The following is a 17,778-nucleotide window of genomic DNA, read 5'->3' as shown; positions in this document are numbered from 1 at the left end:
TCAGCTGGGTGTTCCTGCTCCTGGATGAGCTTTCCAGGTCCCTTCCAACCCCTGACATTCTGGGATTCTGTGATTCTGTGAAAGGGTTATTAGACATTGGAACAGGCTGCCCATGGCAGCGGTGGAGTCACCATCCCTGGAGGGGTTTAAAAGGGACATAGATGAGGTCCCGAGGGACATGGGGCAGTGCCAGGGGTGGGTTGACGGTTGCACTCGATGGTCTCTTCCAACCAAAATGTTTCTATGATCCTATCTATTTTGTGCATTGTAATAGTGTCTGAATTTCAGGGTTCATGTGATCTTGCCCCGGTACTTTTGCAAGGACGTTAAAAGTAAATGTGTTGCTATCTGCAATTCAAAACTGTTTTTCCGTTGTTTTCTAACAGGCTCGGAACTTCCCCTTTTGTTGCTTTATCCATGCGAGCCACGGAACCTGACACACCAATGGGATGTTCACAGAGTTCGCTTTATTGTCGGACCGGGCTGGCTTTATAGCAAGGCTGCCCTGTCCACGCGCCTTACAACAACGTGATTGGTTGTAACTCGTGCTATACAATAACATGATAGGCTGCATGTACTGTCCACGCGCTCTGCACGCATGTGTCCGGCGATTGCTCACTCATTATTACATTCTAATGGTGCTCCTTTAGTCTCTTTTGTCTCTGGCTTCACCTCTCAGCCAGGCTGGGGACAACCCCATCCCCCTGGGGCGGGGGGGGGCTCTGCCACTACATCTCCCCCTCTTTTATTTAATATTAACTATACGCCATATCATGCTTTAAATACAGTGTGAAATACAGGGTAAGAACATTAAGGCTAATACAATTACAATTAACAAGAACAAACCTGTTTTCAATATTCCTTTTAACCAAACAAGGCATTCACCCCAAAAAACCCAATATCTTCTGTTATTTTCTTGTTCTGCAAATCTTCTATCTTTTTAACTTTTAAGTTCAAACAACACATACAATCAAACTCTTCATAACTGTGAACATGTCCAATAACAAAAAATTAATTGCTGCTCTGTTTTACAAAGTGGTATTCTCAACATTGGCTACATTCGTTGCTTAAAGCGATAACATGTCTGAGGTTAAGGGTTGTCATCACTGCAATGGGTTTCTTCTCTGTTAGCTAGCCAAGGTCTCACCCACTTTGCTGGGATCCATGAATTTTTGTGGTTACCTGTAGAAACACAAGCATATCCCCTTCCCCAGGTTATTAGTGACATAGGACCTTCCCATTGTTGTGTTGTCGGATTAAACACACTAACCTTAGGCACATTTTCGGAAAAATCTTTGACATTTTTGATTTGGTGCATAACAACCGGTTCCATTTCAGTTTCACTTTTAGGATTAAGCCAGTTCAGCACATACAATGCCTTCATCAATACCTCTTCTGGGCTCACACCAATTCCCCCTTGTTTTTTCAAAACAGACAAAAGATTTTTAATGTACGGTGTGCACGCTCAATAATTGCTTGGCCAGTAGAATTATAAGGGATTCCAAACAGGTGCTGTACCTTCCACTGGGTGAGGAAGGCTGCAAGTCTGTCAGAGTGGTATGCAGGACCATTATCTGTTTTGATTTGTGTAGGGACACCCATGACAGCAAAAGCTTGTAGTAAATGACGTTTTACTGCCTTTGCATTTGCTGAGGTCAAGGCTGTAGCCCACAGCAGTCCTGAACAGGTATCTATGGAGACATGAATGTACTTTTGTCTGCCAAATGGTGCAAATTCAGTAATATCAGTTTGCCATAACTGACCTGGCTGCAAGCCCCGAGGATTTACTCCCTTTTGTTGGAGAGGGACTATGCGGGCACAATCAGGACAAGCTGCGATAATGGCTCGAGCTTGTTCCTTTGTAATTGTAAACTGCTTTCGGAGTGCTGCTGAGGATTGATGAAAGAATTCGTGAGCTTGTCTGGCTTGTTCAAAAGGGGATATATCTGCTACTGCCACAAGTTTGTCTATGGTGCTGTTTCCCTCTACTAGACCACCTGGTATGTTAGTATGGCTTTTTATATGCATGATAAATACTGGTGCTGTCCTATAATCTAATACGTTCCACAAATCTAACAATGCTTCAAACAACAAGGAATTGGAAACTCGCTGCAAAAGCGCTCTATGTATTCTTTGTACAATTCCCACAACATAAAGAGAATCTGTTACCAGATTAACTGGAGAGTTATGCCATTTTTGCAATGCTGCTAAGCATATTGAGGGCAGTTTCTTTTAATATGTCCTGTCTGTTTGCAAGTAAAACATGCAAGAACAAGAAGAAGGGCTTCGGCCTTTCATTGCAGGCTTAAGTGCTGCAGCCAAGGCCGCAGCGTGGGCTTGAGCATGTATTTTTGCTTTTTCTACCTCCTGTTGCATACTTGGTACCTGTGTGCAAGCTTCCACCATCTCTGCTAAAGAAGCACTTTTTCCCAAACCGGCTAGTATCTGTTGGCATTGGGTGTTTGCATTCATCATAGCCAAATCTTTCCCCACAGCAGCTTTTGCCTCTGGAGTCAAGTTAGGAGAGGCATCTATAGCTTCTTTCAAACGATCTACAAACTTCATATATGGTTCCCCAGGATCCTGCTTTATTGTAGAATAGGGTGGCACAGGGTTACCTCTATTTGGCAATTCTTTCACTGCTGCCAAGGCAAGCCCTTGCGTTTGCTGCAAAATCCTTGGATGAAGTGCTGCCTGAGTAGCACCATCCGCATATTGCCCACGACCCAGTAACTGGTCCATGCTCGCTAACCGCAACGGATCATCAGCTGGTAAACGAACATTTTCTAATACTGCCAATTCCACTTTCCCCTGCCACGTGTCCAAGAACAGCAAATACCCCGTTGGAGGAAGCAATAACTCCATCAATGCCCTAATATCTGTTTGAGTTAGTACTTGCCCCTTGAAAAATGAATTGATTAGCTGCATCACATGCTTATTATCCATACCATATTGCATAACTGCACTTTGCAATTGCTTAACCGTTTTCCAATCAAAAGGCGACCACTGCCTTTGTCCTCTATTATCTATGTGCACTGGCATTGCTGTAATACTACCAGGTAACATGATCCCTTCAATAGTTGCATCTCTGATTACCCCTTGCCAACGTTGCCCTGCATTATAAGAATGATCTCGAGGAATATCTCTACCCTGATGCACAGGGGCAGCACCCAAATTATCATTATTTTCACTGCTATACAATTCCCTTGTGTTTCCCTGTGGATCAGTAAGTCGGCGCATATTTGCAAACCGATCTGCTAACCCAGTCTCCAGCCCTTTTCCATATCGCGCTCTCAAATATTCATCTGCTTCTCTTACAGACCACATCCCATCTTCAACACATTGTCTAGCCCATTTTTGTATTCGCTCCCTTTTGATACGGAGCTCCTCGGGAGTGAGGTCTAATTCCACCCCCTCCCTTTCCTGTTTTCCCCGTTTTTCACATTCCCTGCCAATTGCCTCCAGCCCGTCCTTAATTGCATCTGACGCCTTTTTATATGCTATTAACCGCGAAGTTTTACTGTTACCGCCATCTAGTCGTTTCATAGCTTCTAGAACTTCTTGCATCTGGCTCTCCTGCCGTCTCAGTAAGTCCTTCAGGCTCTGCACGTCGCTCTCCTCCTGGCAGTCAGGGCGATTCTGCGGGGCTCCGTCCTGGTGTTCCATCGGGTCCTCCGGCAAAGGCACGTCGGCTGGATTAACTTGTCCTGGCTTGTTGAAACTTGCCGGTTGCTGCCATTCGTTGTCGGAGCCAGGCAATGGCTCAGCGGGCGCAGAGGGTATAATTTGCTCTCCGCCCCAGAACTCCAGATCTGATACGGGACATACCAGCGGTGTTGATTCTTCGGAGTCCTCGGAGGGTGGGCAGCTCGCGGCGGGCGGCTCCGAGGGGACGGCACACAGCTCCGGCTCCTCTGAGACTTCCTGCACCAGCTGCCTGACCTCCCGCCAGGGTCCGGCGAGATCGCAAGCCTCGCGGCTCCCCCTTGTAACCGCTTCCCATAGTTCGGTCCCTATGTCCTCCCATGTACCGGGAGAAAAAAATTCGTCCGTCGAACGAACACAGCCCTTACGCTGGGCGAATAGTAAAAGGCGCTCCACCGCGTCTTTTTCCAAAATTCTTCCTGTTCTTGCAGCCAGCTGCAGAATACTTTTCACTATTATTTTTTCTTCCACGGATGCCGTGTTTCCCATGCCACCTGCTTCTTCGTAGGCCTACTTTCCGCTATGATTGAGCGCTGGGCTGGTGTCGCCCCCAGGTGGCGTCCTCGCGTCTTCACTTCCGGCGATCTTGCTTCGATACGAAGTATCACGTCGGGGTCACCAAAGTGTTGCTTTATCCATGCGAGCCACGGAACCTGACACACCAATGTGATGTTCACAGAGTTCGCTTTATTGTCGGACCGGGCTGGCTTTATAGCAAAGCTGCCCTGTCCACGCGCCTTACAACAATGTGATTGGTTGTAACTCGTGTTATACAATAACATGATAGGCTGCATGTACTGTCCACGCGCTCTGCACGCATGTGTCCGGCGATTGCTCACTCATTATTACCTTCTAATGGTGCTCCTTCAGTCTCTTTTGTCTCTGGCTTCACCTCTCAGCCAGGCTGGCGACAACCCCATCCCCCTGGGGCGGGGGGGGGCTCTGCCACTACACCCTTTCGGAACCTGTCTCTTTGGAGATGCTGGAGAAGACCAAGGAGGAGGACACCCAGGCAGAAGAGAGACGAGGAAGATGTGGAGTCTCTGCACAGCCTTGAGGAGACTCTGACCAAGCCAACCAAGGAAGAAGTGGAGAGCCCAGAGTGTACTGAGGAGACTCCAGAGCGCGTTGAGGAGACTCCAGAGCGCATTGAGCAGACTCTAAGCGAGACAAGAGAGGAAGATGTGGAGACTACAAGCAAGGTATCAGACAAAGACGCAGAGACTCCAGAGCGCATTGAGAACGGCCTAAGCAAGGCAACAGAGGAAGACACAGAGACTGCAGAGTGCACAGAGGAGACTCCAAGCGAGCCAACTGAAGAAGACGTGGAGACTCCACAGAGCCTGGAAGAAAATGTGAGGAACCAACCTGGGGAAGATGTGGAGGTTCCACAGAGCGTTCAAGAGGCAAGTCACTGGTGCACAGACAGTTCTGTATGACTTAGGGATATTTTAGAGTTAAAAGAGGTAAAAAAAACCAGAAAAGCAACCCCCAAAAAAACCCCAAACCCCAGCTTCCCCAAACCAGGATTTGGTTGCACTGCACTCAAATCCTTTCCAATTGAGTTGTTGCTGTGCTTAAGGCTATGGTAGTAAGTAAAGCCCTGAAACTTTAATTATTCAAGTGGTATGTATGCAGAAAAAGCATTATGTGGTTGCAGGGGGACCAGTATATGTATTTCTGAAGTTAATTGTTACATCTATTTTCAATTCTCTAGTGCTTTGCTCCTCAACATGTATCAGCATGTTAATACAGCGGCTGTTAGTGGTGGGGTTCAGGAGATCTGGACTCTCTGGTTTAATTCTTACCTCTTTCATTGACTTGTGCAGTAAGTTGTGCACTCAGCTCCTCTCTGCTTTCAGTTAAAAGCCCAAAAAGGCCCAGGTAACTGAAGGCAGCTAAAAAGTGGCAACTGAAGTGAGCGTTGTTGAGGTGTTGTGAGATCCTGGTGCTGGCATGCTGGTGTCTGCAGCCTGCGCTTGTGCAGGGACCATGTTCCTTTCTCTCTGACTTGTTTCTCTTGGCCCTTTTCCTGGCAGAGCACAACTGAGGATGGAGCTGAAGACGCACAAGAAGGAGCTGTTGACTGCGACAGCCTGAGAAGAGCGCAGATCCAGCAGACTGACAGCGAAGGAGCAAGATGGCTCGGGGTAAGTAAAGCTGGCATGGTGGCCAAGCCCCCAGCTGATCAAAGTGTCCTCACTTCATTGCAATCGGTGCAGCTGTGGCAGTTTGAGCCAGAGGGTCAGGAGGTGGGTAGAACTTTCATGTTATGTTGCGATGTTTCTACATTTTCTTCAGGATCCAAGGCAATAATATAAGAACTTGCTTTGGTGTAGTGTCCAGGTTGGTAGTATAGAGACTTTGAGTGGCAGATTTCCCATCTCTGCCTCCTGTTTTTACCGGGAGAAATAGCAGAAAGTATTTTTGACCTCCTGTACATTTTCCAGCTGATGGGAAGAGTTCTTAGTGATGCTGCATTTGTAGAGTGATTTGGAGGCTTTTCAGCTGAAAAGCGTTGGCTGGTAGTGGATGTGTCTGAGAGAAATGCAGCTCTAACTGAAAGTTTCATAGAACCCGTGTTGAAAGGAATACAACTGGTTTTGTTCATTTTGAGTGAGTTGGGCTTTATTACCAATTCCTTTAAGTACTGAGAAGCTTGAAATCTTGCTTAGTATCTTCTTGTAGAGGTTGGAGTAAGTGAAGGAACTTAGATCTTTCATGCTGCAAGAAGTCTGAGAAACCTTTCTTAAACTTCTGGATGCTAAGAAAGCATCCGGGGTTTTTGAATGGTTGGCCCTGTTATGAGAGAATGGTCAGTTTCAAAGGCAACCAGGAGATTACAGCTTAAGCACTGGAAACACTTGCCTGTTTCAATAAGAAATGTCTTGATTGTCCTCCAGTATTTGATACAGCATTTGGTGTTTGGAGAGCCCAAACCGACAAAATTGTTTAGTAACTAGAGATGGACTATTCCTGTGAAAACGTGGAATGGAATCTGTGTTTCGTTGTGCAAGCTCTGTCGGGGCTCTGGCTTCTGTCTGAGTTTTGTGCTTTGTCTTTGTTTCCACTTTGTAGGCTGAAGGGGACCAGTTCCCTGCAGGACACACTGTCAGCCCGGACGAGACGTGCAACAGCAGGGCCCTGAAAGCTGGAACTTTGGAAAAGCTGGTGGAGACGCTTCCGACGGCCTTTGCCGATAATGACTTCACATACATCAGCATCTTCCTCTCCACGTACAGGGCCTTTGCCGATAATGACTTCACATACATCAGCATCTTCCTCTCCACGTACAGGGCCTTTGCCGATAATGACTTCACATACATCAGCATCTTCCTCTCCACGTACAGGGCCTTTGCCGATAATGACTTCACATACATCAGCATCTTCCTCTCCACGTACAGGGCCTTTGCCGATAATGACTTCACATACATCAGCATCTTCCTCTCCACGTACAGGGCCTTTGCTTCCACCAGCACAGTCCTGGAACTGCTCCTGGACAGGTGAGAGCCGGGACAGAATGGAAACTGAGCCGTCATTTATTATACACGACAGGGGGACGTTGACAGAAAAGAATCCTGCAAAATTCAGGATTTCAGCGTAAACACACCATGTGTAAATGCACGTTGCCCACATCCCAAATCTCATTAAAGCTTAAGCGCCAGGTGGGGAAAGCGTGCGTGGTCTGACCGCTAAGGAACCAAACTGGGACGGACACAAGAAAACCAATACAGCTTGTCCCTTAAAAAAAGACCAGTGCACGGGGGATATGTGCAAACCCTTCATCTCTGCCGCAGCTTCCCCAGCCACGGTGGAATTGTCCAGCATGAAGCCCTTGTCTTCATGCCAATTGTATATGAATATGCCAATATCTATATGTTTATGCCAATTGTATATGGATTACGCTGTTTGGGTTGCTCAGTAGAGGTTCCTCTAAACAGCCATCTCATTTTTTCAGATACGGAAACCTGGAGATCTCGGGCTCTGAAGAACATGGAACCCAGAATTCCCCCGGATCCAGCACAGTGCTCAGGACGTAAGTTTGGTTTTGCAGCGCCCAGCGAGCCCCAGTCAGGGTTCGGTGCTGGAGCGGGACGTGGGCAGCAGAGCTGTTGTTTCATTTGACAATTCACAGCCCTGTTTGCTTCAAGGAGCTTGTGTAAAGGCCAAGTATCAGCTGTCTCATAACACATCCAATAATACAACGCAGAGAAAATATGAATGACTGCGCTGGTTTCTCAAGGTGTAATTGAAGAAGCAGCCTTTAGTTTCCTATGAAGTATTATCTTAATAATATTTCTTGCCTAAAAAGAACAAATTAAATTCTGTGCTCACAGAAGTGTCCATACTGCCCTCACGTGGGGGATGAATGTCTCAGTGTTCCTGTTGTTATATTAGGTACAGATCCATGCGATTGCATCAATACCTGCTGCATACAACCCATGTGTTCTCTCTGAATTTGCTCACAGTGCGATGGCATCGATTTTACAAGCCTGGCTCGACCAATGTGCCGACGATTTCCGAGAGCCGCCCGAGTACGTGTGTCTGCAGAAGGTGCTGAGTTATCTGAAGAAGAACATGCCCGGCTCTGACCCGGAGAAGAGGGCGCAGAACCTCCTGGAGCAGTTCCAGAAAGAAGAATGGGAGAATGATGGTAAAGTACCTTTCTCTGCTGTCTGTGTGTTCTCCCAGCGTCAAGCCTGACACATCCCCTTATCCAGAGCACAAAGCTTCCTGTGCCGTGAGCCGAAAAGTCGTAAGAGCTCACGTGGTATGTGAATGAGTACTGGAATCAACTTCCAGCCTTAGTAGGCAGACTGAGTTCTACTACATGCATTTTTCTCACGTTACCTGCGTGTTTCTCAGACCCCGTTGGCTCTGGAGTGCATAACGGTAGGACTGGTGTGCAGAAAAGGCCCAGGTTTAGACTTAGTGCTGCGGCAGCCAAGGCTGCTGATCAATTCTGTACAGCCCTGCAGCCCTGAATCCAGCTCTGGTTTAGTGCCGAGTCCAGCCCAGGGCGTCCGGGGGCCTGTCCTGAAGCTGCTGGAGCCACGATTGGTTTCGTATATTTTGCATTACTTTCTCTCCTCATCAGTAGTACTAGCAAAGCACGTTTTAACTTTCCAACTGGTCTCTCTCCCTTCTCCTCCTCTTCCCTTGAAACGTGGACATAAGAGCATTCTCAGCGTAATATTTTGGGAGTATAACTGCAGTCTTGTCTCTGCAGTTCAGCTGTTTTTCAGAGTATAGAATGCGTAAATGCTGACAAGCAGATTATCAAAGTTCTGCAGTGTTAATAAGGAGTTGTTGTGGGGGGGTTGGTGGGTTTGTTCTTTCCAAAGAATGGTTAGTGAATGGGTTAAGGCACTTCTCAGCTAAGAGACCCTGAACAGCTCAGTTCTCCCTATTTCTTTTTCTTCTACCTTCTCTTTGCCCATTTAATCTTCTGGACCTTCTCTATCTCCCTAAAATATGCAGCACGGTGAGGCCGTTACCCCAGGCAGGTCCCTTTGCATGTTCTGTTCTTCTATGTAGTGATTTTCCAAATACCTGCTTTGATTACTTGTTTTCTGTATAAATTCACTGACTCGTGTTTTCCCCGCTGGCCAGACGCGTTCCACAGCCTTTCTCCCTGCACCCCGGACGAGGAAGAGGAACTGGAGATCAGCGGCCCAGAAGAGTTCTCGCTGTCCCAAGAAGACCTGGTGGCAGAACAGCTGACATACATGGATGCGGTATGTAGATCATAGGTATTACTTGAAATGCTCGGGGAAAGAGTTCTGGGCTTCTCATTGTTTGTTTGTTTGTTTTTTAACTTATATCGGTGTAAGTCTGTTGTTCCAGAACCGCTCTGTTGCTGGGACACAGAGCGCAGCTCTGCTTGGTTATCCAGACTTGCTTCATTGATTGGGCTTTTCCTTCAGTTCTTCTGAAGGTGTTTGTCTTTTTGTTATACAGTGTGGATGTAGACTGTGTGGCCTCTTTTGCAAAGTTTAGCATTTGACCCCTCAGAAATAGCGTATTTTGACTGTATCTTAGGCTACCTCACCTGAAGATGTAGAAGTACTTTGTAACTGTAGAGCTCCGATTTGGCTTATTTGTATCAATCTCTTTCAAAAGTATCATGATATAGAAATCTTTCCCCCTGGTAATGTAAGTGATAGAAAGGTGTCTTTTATTTTTCCAGGACAGTTTAGCTGACAGTTCTTTTAGGGCGTCAGGCCTAAAGAGTTATACCAAAGTGTATATTTTAAACTGGAGAGAAAACCAATATTTCCCTTTTAATACCATACTGGATTCAGCTGCAGTTTGTACTGTAACCGTGCATTTCTTGCTGTGGGCAGTAGCGCTCCAGGCTGAGTTGGACACCTCTGTTTCCCTCTAGACACTCTTCCAGAACGTTGTGCCCCACCACTGCCTGGGCTGCATCTGGTCCCGAAGGGACAAGAAAGAGAACAAACAGCTGGCACAGAGCATCAGAGCCACCATCTCGCAGTTCAACGCCGTCACCAACTGCGTGCTCAGCACCATCCTGGAGAGCAAAGAATTAAAGACACAGCCAAGAGCGAAGATCTTGGAGAAGTGGATCCGTATCGGACGTGTAAAGCGTTTATTCACGACTGTTTAACGTTCCTTGTGCGGGTGCCGTGGAGCTGGGAGGGGACAGGGGGGTTGTAGCGGGGAGTGATATTTTTGATGCTCAGTATTTGTAGAGCTGCCCGCTTAGCAGGGAGAATGTGCAGCAAGCAGGACACGGGGCAGACAGAAGAGCACTGACTGTTGGTGATGCTGACGTTTAACGCTCCTGTGTTTCTAACCGCTCCTTTCACAGCAATGTAGGATCCTGAACAACTTTTCGTCTCTGAAGGCCGTCGTTTCCGCCTTACAGTCCACCTCGGTTTATCGCCTGAAGAAGACCTGGGCCTGCGTTCCAAAGTAAGGCTGTGCAGTGTGTCACTGGATGTGTTTTGGTGCTTTTATCTGTTCTGTGCCCAACTGTTAACGATTCTTGAGAAAAAAATTGTACCCTGGTCTGATTCAGAGTGCTTACAAACAACTTAAATCATTGAATCTTTTCCTGTACAGGGACACAATGCTGATGTTCGAAGAGCTTTGCGAAATCTTCTCCGACTGTGACAACTTTGCGACGAGCAGGGAGCTGCTGCTGAAGGTGGGAATGAGCTTGAGTTGCCAGGTTGTGATCTCACCCAAAGCCGAGCTCAGCCCTGTTCCTGACCAATGAGCTCCCGTATGCGGCGCTTTGGGGAAGACGGGTCTGTAAATCCCGGCTTTTCTGCTGGGGCGAGAGGTGCCGCACAGCGAGATTTGACGCAGAGGAGTTACGAATGAGCACTTTGGCTTATATACCGCTCTGTGCAGACATGAACCGCTGGCTGAGATACCAAGGATGATGTCGTGAAAGCATCATTTACAAGAGCGCTGTTTGGTGAAGCAGACTAGTTGTGTTTTGTTTGCTTCCACAGGAGTATTCTAATTAGTATAATTATGACTTCTCAGTCAATTAATCCACCATTGCTCTGACCGTTTGCAGGGAGTCACACAAGGCACGGTACCTTACCTGGGTACCTTCCTCACTGACCTCGTCATGCTGGACACAGCCCTTCAGGACTATCTCGAGGTAATTTGGGGCAATTTTTGGAATCCTAAATCTCCTCCCTCCCTTGCAGACACTGTGTCTGCTCCTGCATCTTCCACTGGGTGCTAGTGCAGTTCTTAAAAAGAGAGGAATGTATTTAACAAATAGACTCAGGTACACGAGTGCTGTGGCTTATCCTAGAGCTGGAAACGGGTCTTTGTAGAGGCCTTTGGTCAGGGCAGCTCTGGCCCGTCCCTTGGTGTCGCTACTTCATCCTGTTCATCCTGTTTGTGATCAACTCCAGCCGAGCCTGTGCTCTTCTCCTCCGATCCCTTCTCTGTCCTTCCAACAGGGCGGCCTGATCAATTTTGAGAAGCGGCGAAGGGTAAGTGGAACGGTGACTGTTCTGTGATCGTTAGTGCCTGACGCTCTCTGCTAGAGCGTTCTCTTGGCGAGGCCTGTTGTCTTTGCTGGGCGTATCCAACAGCCGCTCACGTTACTCAGAGGGTGAGGAAGGAACAGTCCCCGGCACGCTGTGAACCTCTGCCGGGCTGTGCGGGGCGGCGCGGGAAGAGAAATTCCTTTTAGATGCGGGCAGCAGGGGAAGAGGAGCCGCAGGGCACTCGCTGCCGCGGGAGTTACGTCTGGGGCACGTTCCCCCCGTTTGGTGTTCACGGGAACACGTTACACGAGCGTGTTCTGTGTGCTGGGAGCGCATCAGACCTGCTGGCGTGAGACCTTTGCTGGCCACAAGATGCAGTCTGTGACCATCTTCCTTGTGCTGCAGTAAATAGTTGTGGGTCAAAGGTGCAGAGAGCGAAGCGGGTACCTGGGACCGAGAAATCAAGGCTGAGCGTTGCCTTCCAGCCTGAGCCTTGTTGGTCAGAGATCAGTAGGAGCGAAGGTGCCGGGGTTTCCTCTGTCCGAGGGCAGTTTGTCCTGGATCTGTTGCTGCGTGTGTTTAGTGTATTAACGAGACTGGCTTGATTTTTCTAATTAGAATTCCTATTTTATTATTTGTTTTCTTAGGAGTTTGAAGTAATGGCACAAATTAAGCTGTTGCAGTCCTCATGTAACAGCTATTGCGTGACAGGAGATGAGAAATTCGTGCAGTGGTTTAGGAGGCAGCGGCATTGAAGTGATGAGGAGAGGTAGGGTCTCAGCCCAGCTGGCGAAGCAGCTTTTCTTCCCCCGCAGGCAGGTTCAGGTTCTCTCAGCCTTGAGCTCTGCGCTGCCAGGAGCTGCTCCCGGAGAGTGGAAATACACACGCACAGAGCTGCGCTCCTCCTCGTGGGGATGAACCCTCTGGGACGTGGGAGTGACGCAGGGCTTCTCAGATATGGCCACTTTGAGATATTTAACTAACGGTATTGCCTGTTCTGCAGTTTCCGTCTGTCACGTGAAATCGAAGGAGCAGCTCCTGACCAGAGCACCGCAGCGGGCAGAGCTCAGAAGAGCGTGGTGAAGAGATTCAGCCTGTGAGTACAACGGGGAGGGGGTTTGGTGTGTGAATATGAACTGGAATAAATCAAACACCAGCTGACAAACCTGGCTGGGGATCCAGAGCACTGCAGTGCTGCGAGGAGACACCGCCAGCTAGAAATACGTATTGCTGTTGTCTCTTTCTATTGGTGTAAGTAGCCAGGAGGGTTATCGACTAAAGACTGCAGAAATAACTCTAAGGTGTCAGACAAAGGAACAATTTTAGTGCTGGATTATAAATTCAATTCAAATTTGCAGCAGCAAAACAGAGCAAATGAGGATAGAGTCTAATTTGCTATACCCACACAAACAATAGGCCACTCGAGATAGGAAAACACAACAGCAGGTCAGATTGTTGAAGCAAGCGACAGCTGTGCTCAGCCCAGCTCTGTTGTGCTTTCTTTTCTCCCCTAGGCCGTTCCTGGGCTTGGGGGTGAGCGCCCTCAGCACCCCCGTCAACGCGCAGCCCAAACCTGCTCCAGGTGGGAGCTCTGGGGACAGCACCGTCACCATCGTCCCTCCCACCGACACTGCTGAGGAGCCTCAGCACAAGGTAGGGCCCGGGCCCTGTGTTCAGCACAAACAGCCTGTGCGAGGCTGCTGACGCTGCCGGCGGCCCCAGGCGCTTGCCCAAGCCTGTGGGTCTTGACTGGAGCGTTGCTGGCAGTGGAATGGAGGGACCTGAGCTCTGGGAAAGGCGATTTTGGGGGGAGGGCTCATGTACATCAGCCCAGCCTAATTCTGGGGCAGGCAGAGCAGCTGAGCAAGTGAGAAGCAGGTGAGGTCAGAGCTCACCAGCCCTGTGGTTTGACCTGCCAGGAACTGCCCAGACCAAGCCTGGGCTGGGCTGGGTTCCGTTCCCAGGGAGCTTTGTCCTGCAGACTCTGCTCTCTTGACCTAAGCTGCCTTAACTGGGTTGCCGAAGCCCTTGTTAAGGCTGTTGTGCTGAAGAGTGTCATCTTTAGCTTTTGGATCTTTGAAATTCAATGGTAATGAATGTGTTTGATCTCGTCTCCCCCCTTGCTGCCATCTGATGACAAGTGCTCCAAGAAGTGCCCCGGCCCCGTGACTCCCGTTCCATCAAAAGAAGTGCCGCCAGTCCTGCCAGTCTACAACCAGCAGAGCGGAGAGAGCTGCGTCATCCGCACCAGCGTAGAAGAGGACAGAAGCGGCAACATCTACAGGAGCATCCTGGTGAGCGGTGGGAACAGCAAAGCGCTGTTACTGTGGGTGGTGTTTTCACCCCAGGTGACTTGAATGGTGCTTTTAGTTTCGGAAACACCTATTCCCCGATCAGACCTCCTTGACAGGGAACGTGACCGATGTTACAAATCAAAACATGTGGAGCAGGGGATGAATGAGAGGTTTGCAAAGAGCATCTCTCAAGGTTTCTGGCCTTGAAATTGAAGCTTGTATTTGATCAACAATGCCAAGGGAAGCACTCTGAGCAAGTGCCGGCTTTGCTGCCCCTGCTCTTCTGCCAGCGCCGGCTGTTGTGTGTCCAGCTCAGCACTGGGGTGTGTGAGCTGTGACACAAGGTGCCCCTTCCCCAGCAAACCCAGCTCCAAGGCCCAGAATCTTTGCAGGACATCGCAGAAAGTGTTTAGCAGGGGAGACTGTGGATTAATGGATGTCTGCAAACAGCAGCTGGGGCAGCTCTTGCTGCGGATTCGATGGCTGCTGAGAACAAGGTCTCACCTCTCCGAGCGGTTGCTCAGGAGAGCAGAGGCTGTGATTCCCTGCTGCATTTCTAGAGCAGTGTCTGTTGTCTTGAACTAACTCCACCCCCAGGTGTCGCAAAGAGCGTGTTTTAGCGTCTGGCAGAATCTGCGACTTGGTTACCAAGCGACTCCTTGCAACTCCCTCTTTGCAGCTGAGTAACCAAGAGAAGGCTCCTGCTGTCACCCAGCGAGCCATGGAGAAGCACAACCTGCAGTCTGGCTCGGCCGAGGATTACGAGCTGGTCCAGATCATCTCCGAGGACAAAGGTGGGGAAGCAGAACTCTGCTGCTGCTGCTGCTTGAAGAGCTCTGCTGCATTTTGCCGGCCAGAGTAACATGCGAAGCGACGTCAGAAACGCCATCGCCACGTTGTCCCAGCTGCCGGTGAGAATAAACCCCCAGCGCTGAGTGGGGCGCCCATGAACGCTCGCTCTGCTCCCTCTCTTGCGGAGCTGGCGATCCCACCCAAGGCGAACGTGTTCTACGCCATGAGCACCCAGGGCAACTTCGACTGCATCCTGAGAAGAAAAGCTGCAGCACAGGAGGAGCCCGCACTTCATGGGTTGTAATGGCTGAGCTCTGGATAGGATTTACTGTTTATATTATAAGTATGTAAACTTTTTTCCCCCCAGTTTTAGTCTGGAGTTCATATATTTTAATATGTGACCTGTATATAATGTTTGAGCTTTGTATCATATTGAATATTTCTATAACGAGTATATTAACTTTTTTCCAGTTTTTGTCTGCAGTTAATGTATTTTAATACTCGATGTGTTTATCATATTTAATCTTTCCATACTTCTACAGAAACCTTCAATATTATATCATCTTTTTTCTACTGAAGTCTGCTTGGAGTTACTATATTTAAATAGCTTAGCTTTATAGAATATTTTAGCTTGTATAATATTCAGTATTCATAGAATAAGTACGTAAACTTTTTTCCACTAATTTCTCCTTGGAGTTAATATATTGAAATGGTTTAGCTGTATCTCGTATTTGAGCTTTATTTAATATTTTTTATTTAACATACTGATATTTAATATTTATGTGATATGTTTATTTAATGTACTAATGTTTAATATTTATTTAATATGTTTATTTAATGTACTAATATTTAATATTTATTTACTATGTACATAGACCTTCCCCAATAATTATTTTCTGGAGTTGATATATTTTATTACTAAATCTTTATACAATATTTGATCCTTGTATAATATTTAATATTGATATGATAAGTATATCAACTTTTTTCAACCCATTTTTGTCTGGAGTTAATGTATTTTAATGTTTCTTCTGTAGATAGTGTTTGAGCTTTATATCACATATCTAGAGATGCATATAAAATAAATAGAGAAACTTTTTTCCACCCTTTTTTTCTGGAGTTAATAGATACTAATAACTGAGCTTTATAGAACACATCATCTTTATTTAATATTTATAGAATAAATACTTGAACTTTTTTCCACCAATTCTTGTCTGGCATTAAAATATTCTAATATTTGATCCCTATGTCATATTCAATCTTTACATGGATGTAACATCTCTATCATAAATACGTCACTTTTTTTCCACTAATTCTTCTCTTGAGTTAATATATATTAAGATTTGAGCTTTTATATCATACATAATCTTTATTTAATACATAATCTTTATTTACATAATAAATATGTGAACTTTTTTCCCCCACCAATTCTTGTCTGGCGTTAAAATATTTTAATATTTGATCCTTATGTAGTATTTAGTTTTTATAGATATGTAACATTTCTATCATCAATACGTAACTTTTTTCAACTAATTTTTGTCTGGAGTTAATATAGTTTAATATTTGATCCTTATATCATATTTAATCTCTATATATTATTGAATGTTTCTATAAAAATACGTAAACATTTTTCCAGTATTTTTTGATCTGGAGTTACTAGGATTAATATTTAAGCTTTATATAACACATAATCTTTATTTAATATTTATATAATAAATACTTGAACTTTATTCCACCAATTCCCATCTGGAGTTAGTAGATTTTAGTGTTTGATCTCTAGATAATATTTGATCTTTATATGATATTTAATCTTTATCTCATATTGAATGTTTCTATAATAAATGGATTAACTTTTGACCACTAATTTGTGTCTGGACTTAATACATTTTAATGTCTGATTTTGTATTCTATTTAATCTTTATTTAATATTTAATACTTATATAATAAATATGCAAACGTTTTCCCACCAATTCTTGTCTGGAGTTAGTAGATTTTAATGTTTGATCTTTAGATCATGTTTGGGCTTTGTATAATATTTAATGTATCTATAATAAATAGATGAACTTTTTAACACTATTTTGTGTCTGGAGCGAATGTATTTAAATATTTGATCTCGTGTAACATTCCATCTCTCTATAACCTTTAATGTTTCTATGATAAATACGTCAACTCTTCCCGCTCCTCAGTGTCTCGTTCATCTCTTTTCCTCTCTGAGACTGCACCGCGGTCTGAGAGTTTCCACCTTTTCCCCGTTGTCTCCATCACGGCATTTGTTGCTCCTGGCAAAAAGACGACCCCGAATTTAAGCTGCCTCTTGCGTTCTGGTTGTACTTCAACTGCCCGGGGAGCCAGCACACTGTTGTCAGGTTGTCAGGTTCTGGTGACAGCCTTAGAACCGGTGACGTGCACCAACCCTGCCTGTGCCCTTGGTGTGAGCAGCTCCACTTGCTCCTCACCCTGGGGAAACTGCTCCTGGCTCCGGGTCTGTCACCCTCGCTGCGGGGTCTGCACCAGCCGGGGCTCCGGGGGCTTCGCTCTCGTGCTCCACAGCAGAGGACAAACCCCACGCTCACAGGAGAACACAATAACTCATGGAGCAGCTGAGCTTCACAGCAAAGGGGAAAAAGAGCAGAAAAAGAGCAGAACAGCGGAGAAGGGTTTGCACTGGCTCCTGCCTTCCCAAAACACAGTCAGTGCTGAGCAGGGAAAGCCCGGACAGCACCAGCCCAGGAGCTGAAAGCACAAGTGCGGTCACCTGCTGAAGTGAAGGGTGTTTGGGGTTGCACTGGGAAGCAGTTTTAGTCCTTCTGGGTGAGCAGCCTGGGTGGTGCTCACCGCATTGGGAAGAAGAAACCCAAAAGAACAAAACAAGTAGAATTTCTGGTAGATATGGGGGCAACACTAATGAAAACCTGAAAAGAAGAAACTCCAACCCCATGATGGGAGGGACCTTTTCTTGTTTTGTTAACTACAGAAACAGCTGTTGGGAGGGCAGGGAAAGGATG

General features: G+C 46.6%; 2 protein-coding genes across 2 annotated transcripts; one reads left to right on the top strand and one right to left on the bottom strand.

The window, feature by feature from the left end:
• Positions 1-580: 580 nt before the first annotated feature.
• Positions 581-4,275, bottom strand: LOC139826778 (uncharacterized). Its single transcript, XM_071803168.1, has 2 exons — positions 3,528-4,275; positions 581-1,182 (listed from the first exon to the last, which is right to left on the bottom strand). Exons 1-2 carry the CDS (start codon positions 4,192-4,194, stop codon positions 1,091-1,093), a joined length of 759 nt encoding a protein of 252 aa, XP_071659269.1. The 5' UTR covers positions 4,195-4,275; the 3' UTR covers positions 581-1,090.
• A 416-nt stretch (positions 4,276-4,691) lies between these two features.
• Positions 4,692-15,882, top strand: LOC136113880 (ral guanine nucleotide dissociation stimulator-like 1; the record flags this gene model as incomplete). Its single annotated transcript, XM_071803166.1, has 12 exons — positions 4,692-5,111; positions 6,784-7,208; positions 7,664-7,741; positions 8,175-8,359; positions 9,319-9,443; positions 10,094-10,309; positions 10,541-10,644; positions 10,795-10,861; positions 12,680-12,783; positions 13,202-13,340; positions 13,829-13,981; positions 14,661-15,882. Coding segments are annotated over 12 exons (2,199 nt in total), but the record flags the coding sequence as incomplete, so codon positions are not given.
• Between the last annotated feature and the right edge of the window lie 1,896 nt (positions 15,883-17,778).

The sequence above is a fragment of the Patagioenas fasciata genome, unplaced genomic scaffold (genome assembly GCF_037038585.1).
Source record: "Patagioenas fasciata isolate bPatFas1 unplaced genomic scaffold, bPatFas1.hap1 Unplaced_17, whole genome shotgun sequence".
Classification (NCBI taxonomy): Eukaryota; Metazoa; Chordata; class Aves; order Columbiformes; family Columbidae; genus Patagioenas; species Patagioenas fasciata.
Note: the sequence above shows the minus strand (reverse complement) of the source record. Positions and strands in the feature narration are given on the sequence as shown.

What these genes read in the sequence shown, in the direction of transcription:
- LOC139826778 (XM_071803168.1), bottom strand. Translation starts at nt 4,194, where the DNA reads ATGGGAAACACGGCATCCGTGGAAGAAAAAATAATAGTGAAAAGTATT. An exon ending in TATGAAACGACTAGATGGCG is followed by an intron (nt 1,183 to 3,527) that starts GTAACAGTAAAA and finishes GTGTTTCTACAG; the next exon opens with GTAACCACAAAAATTCATGG.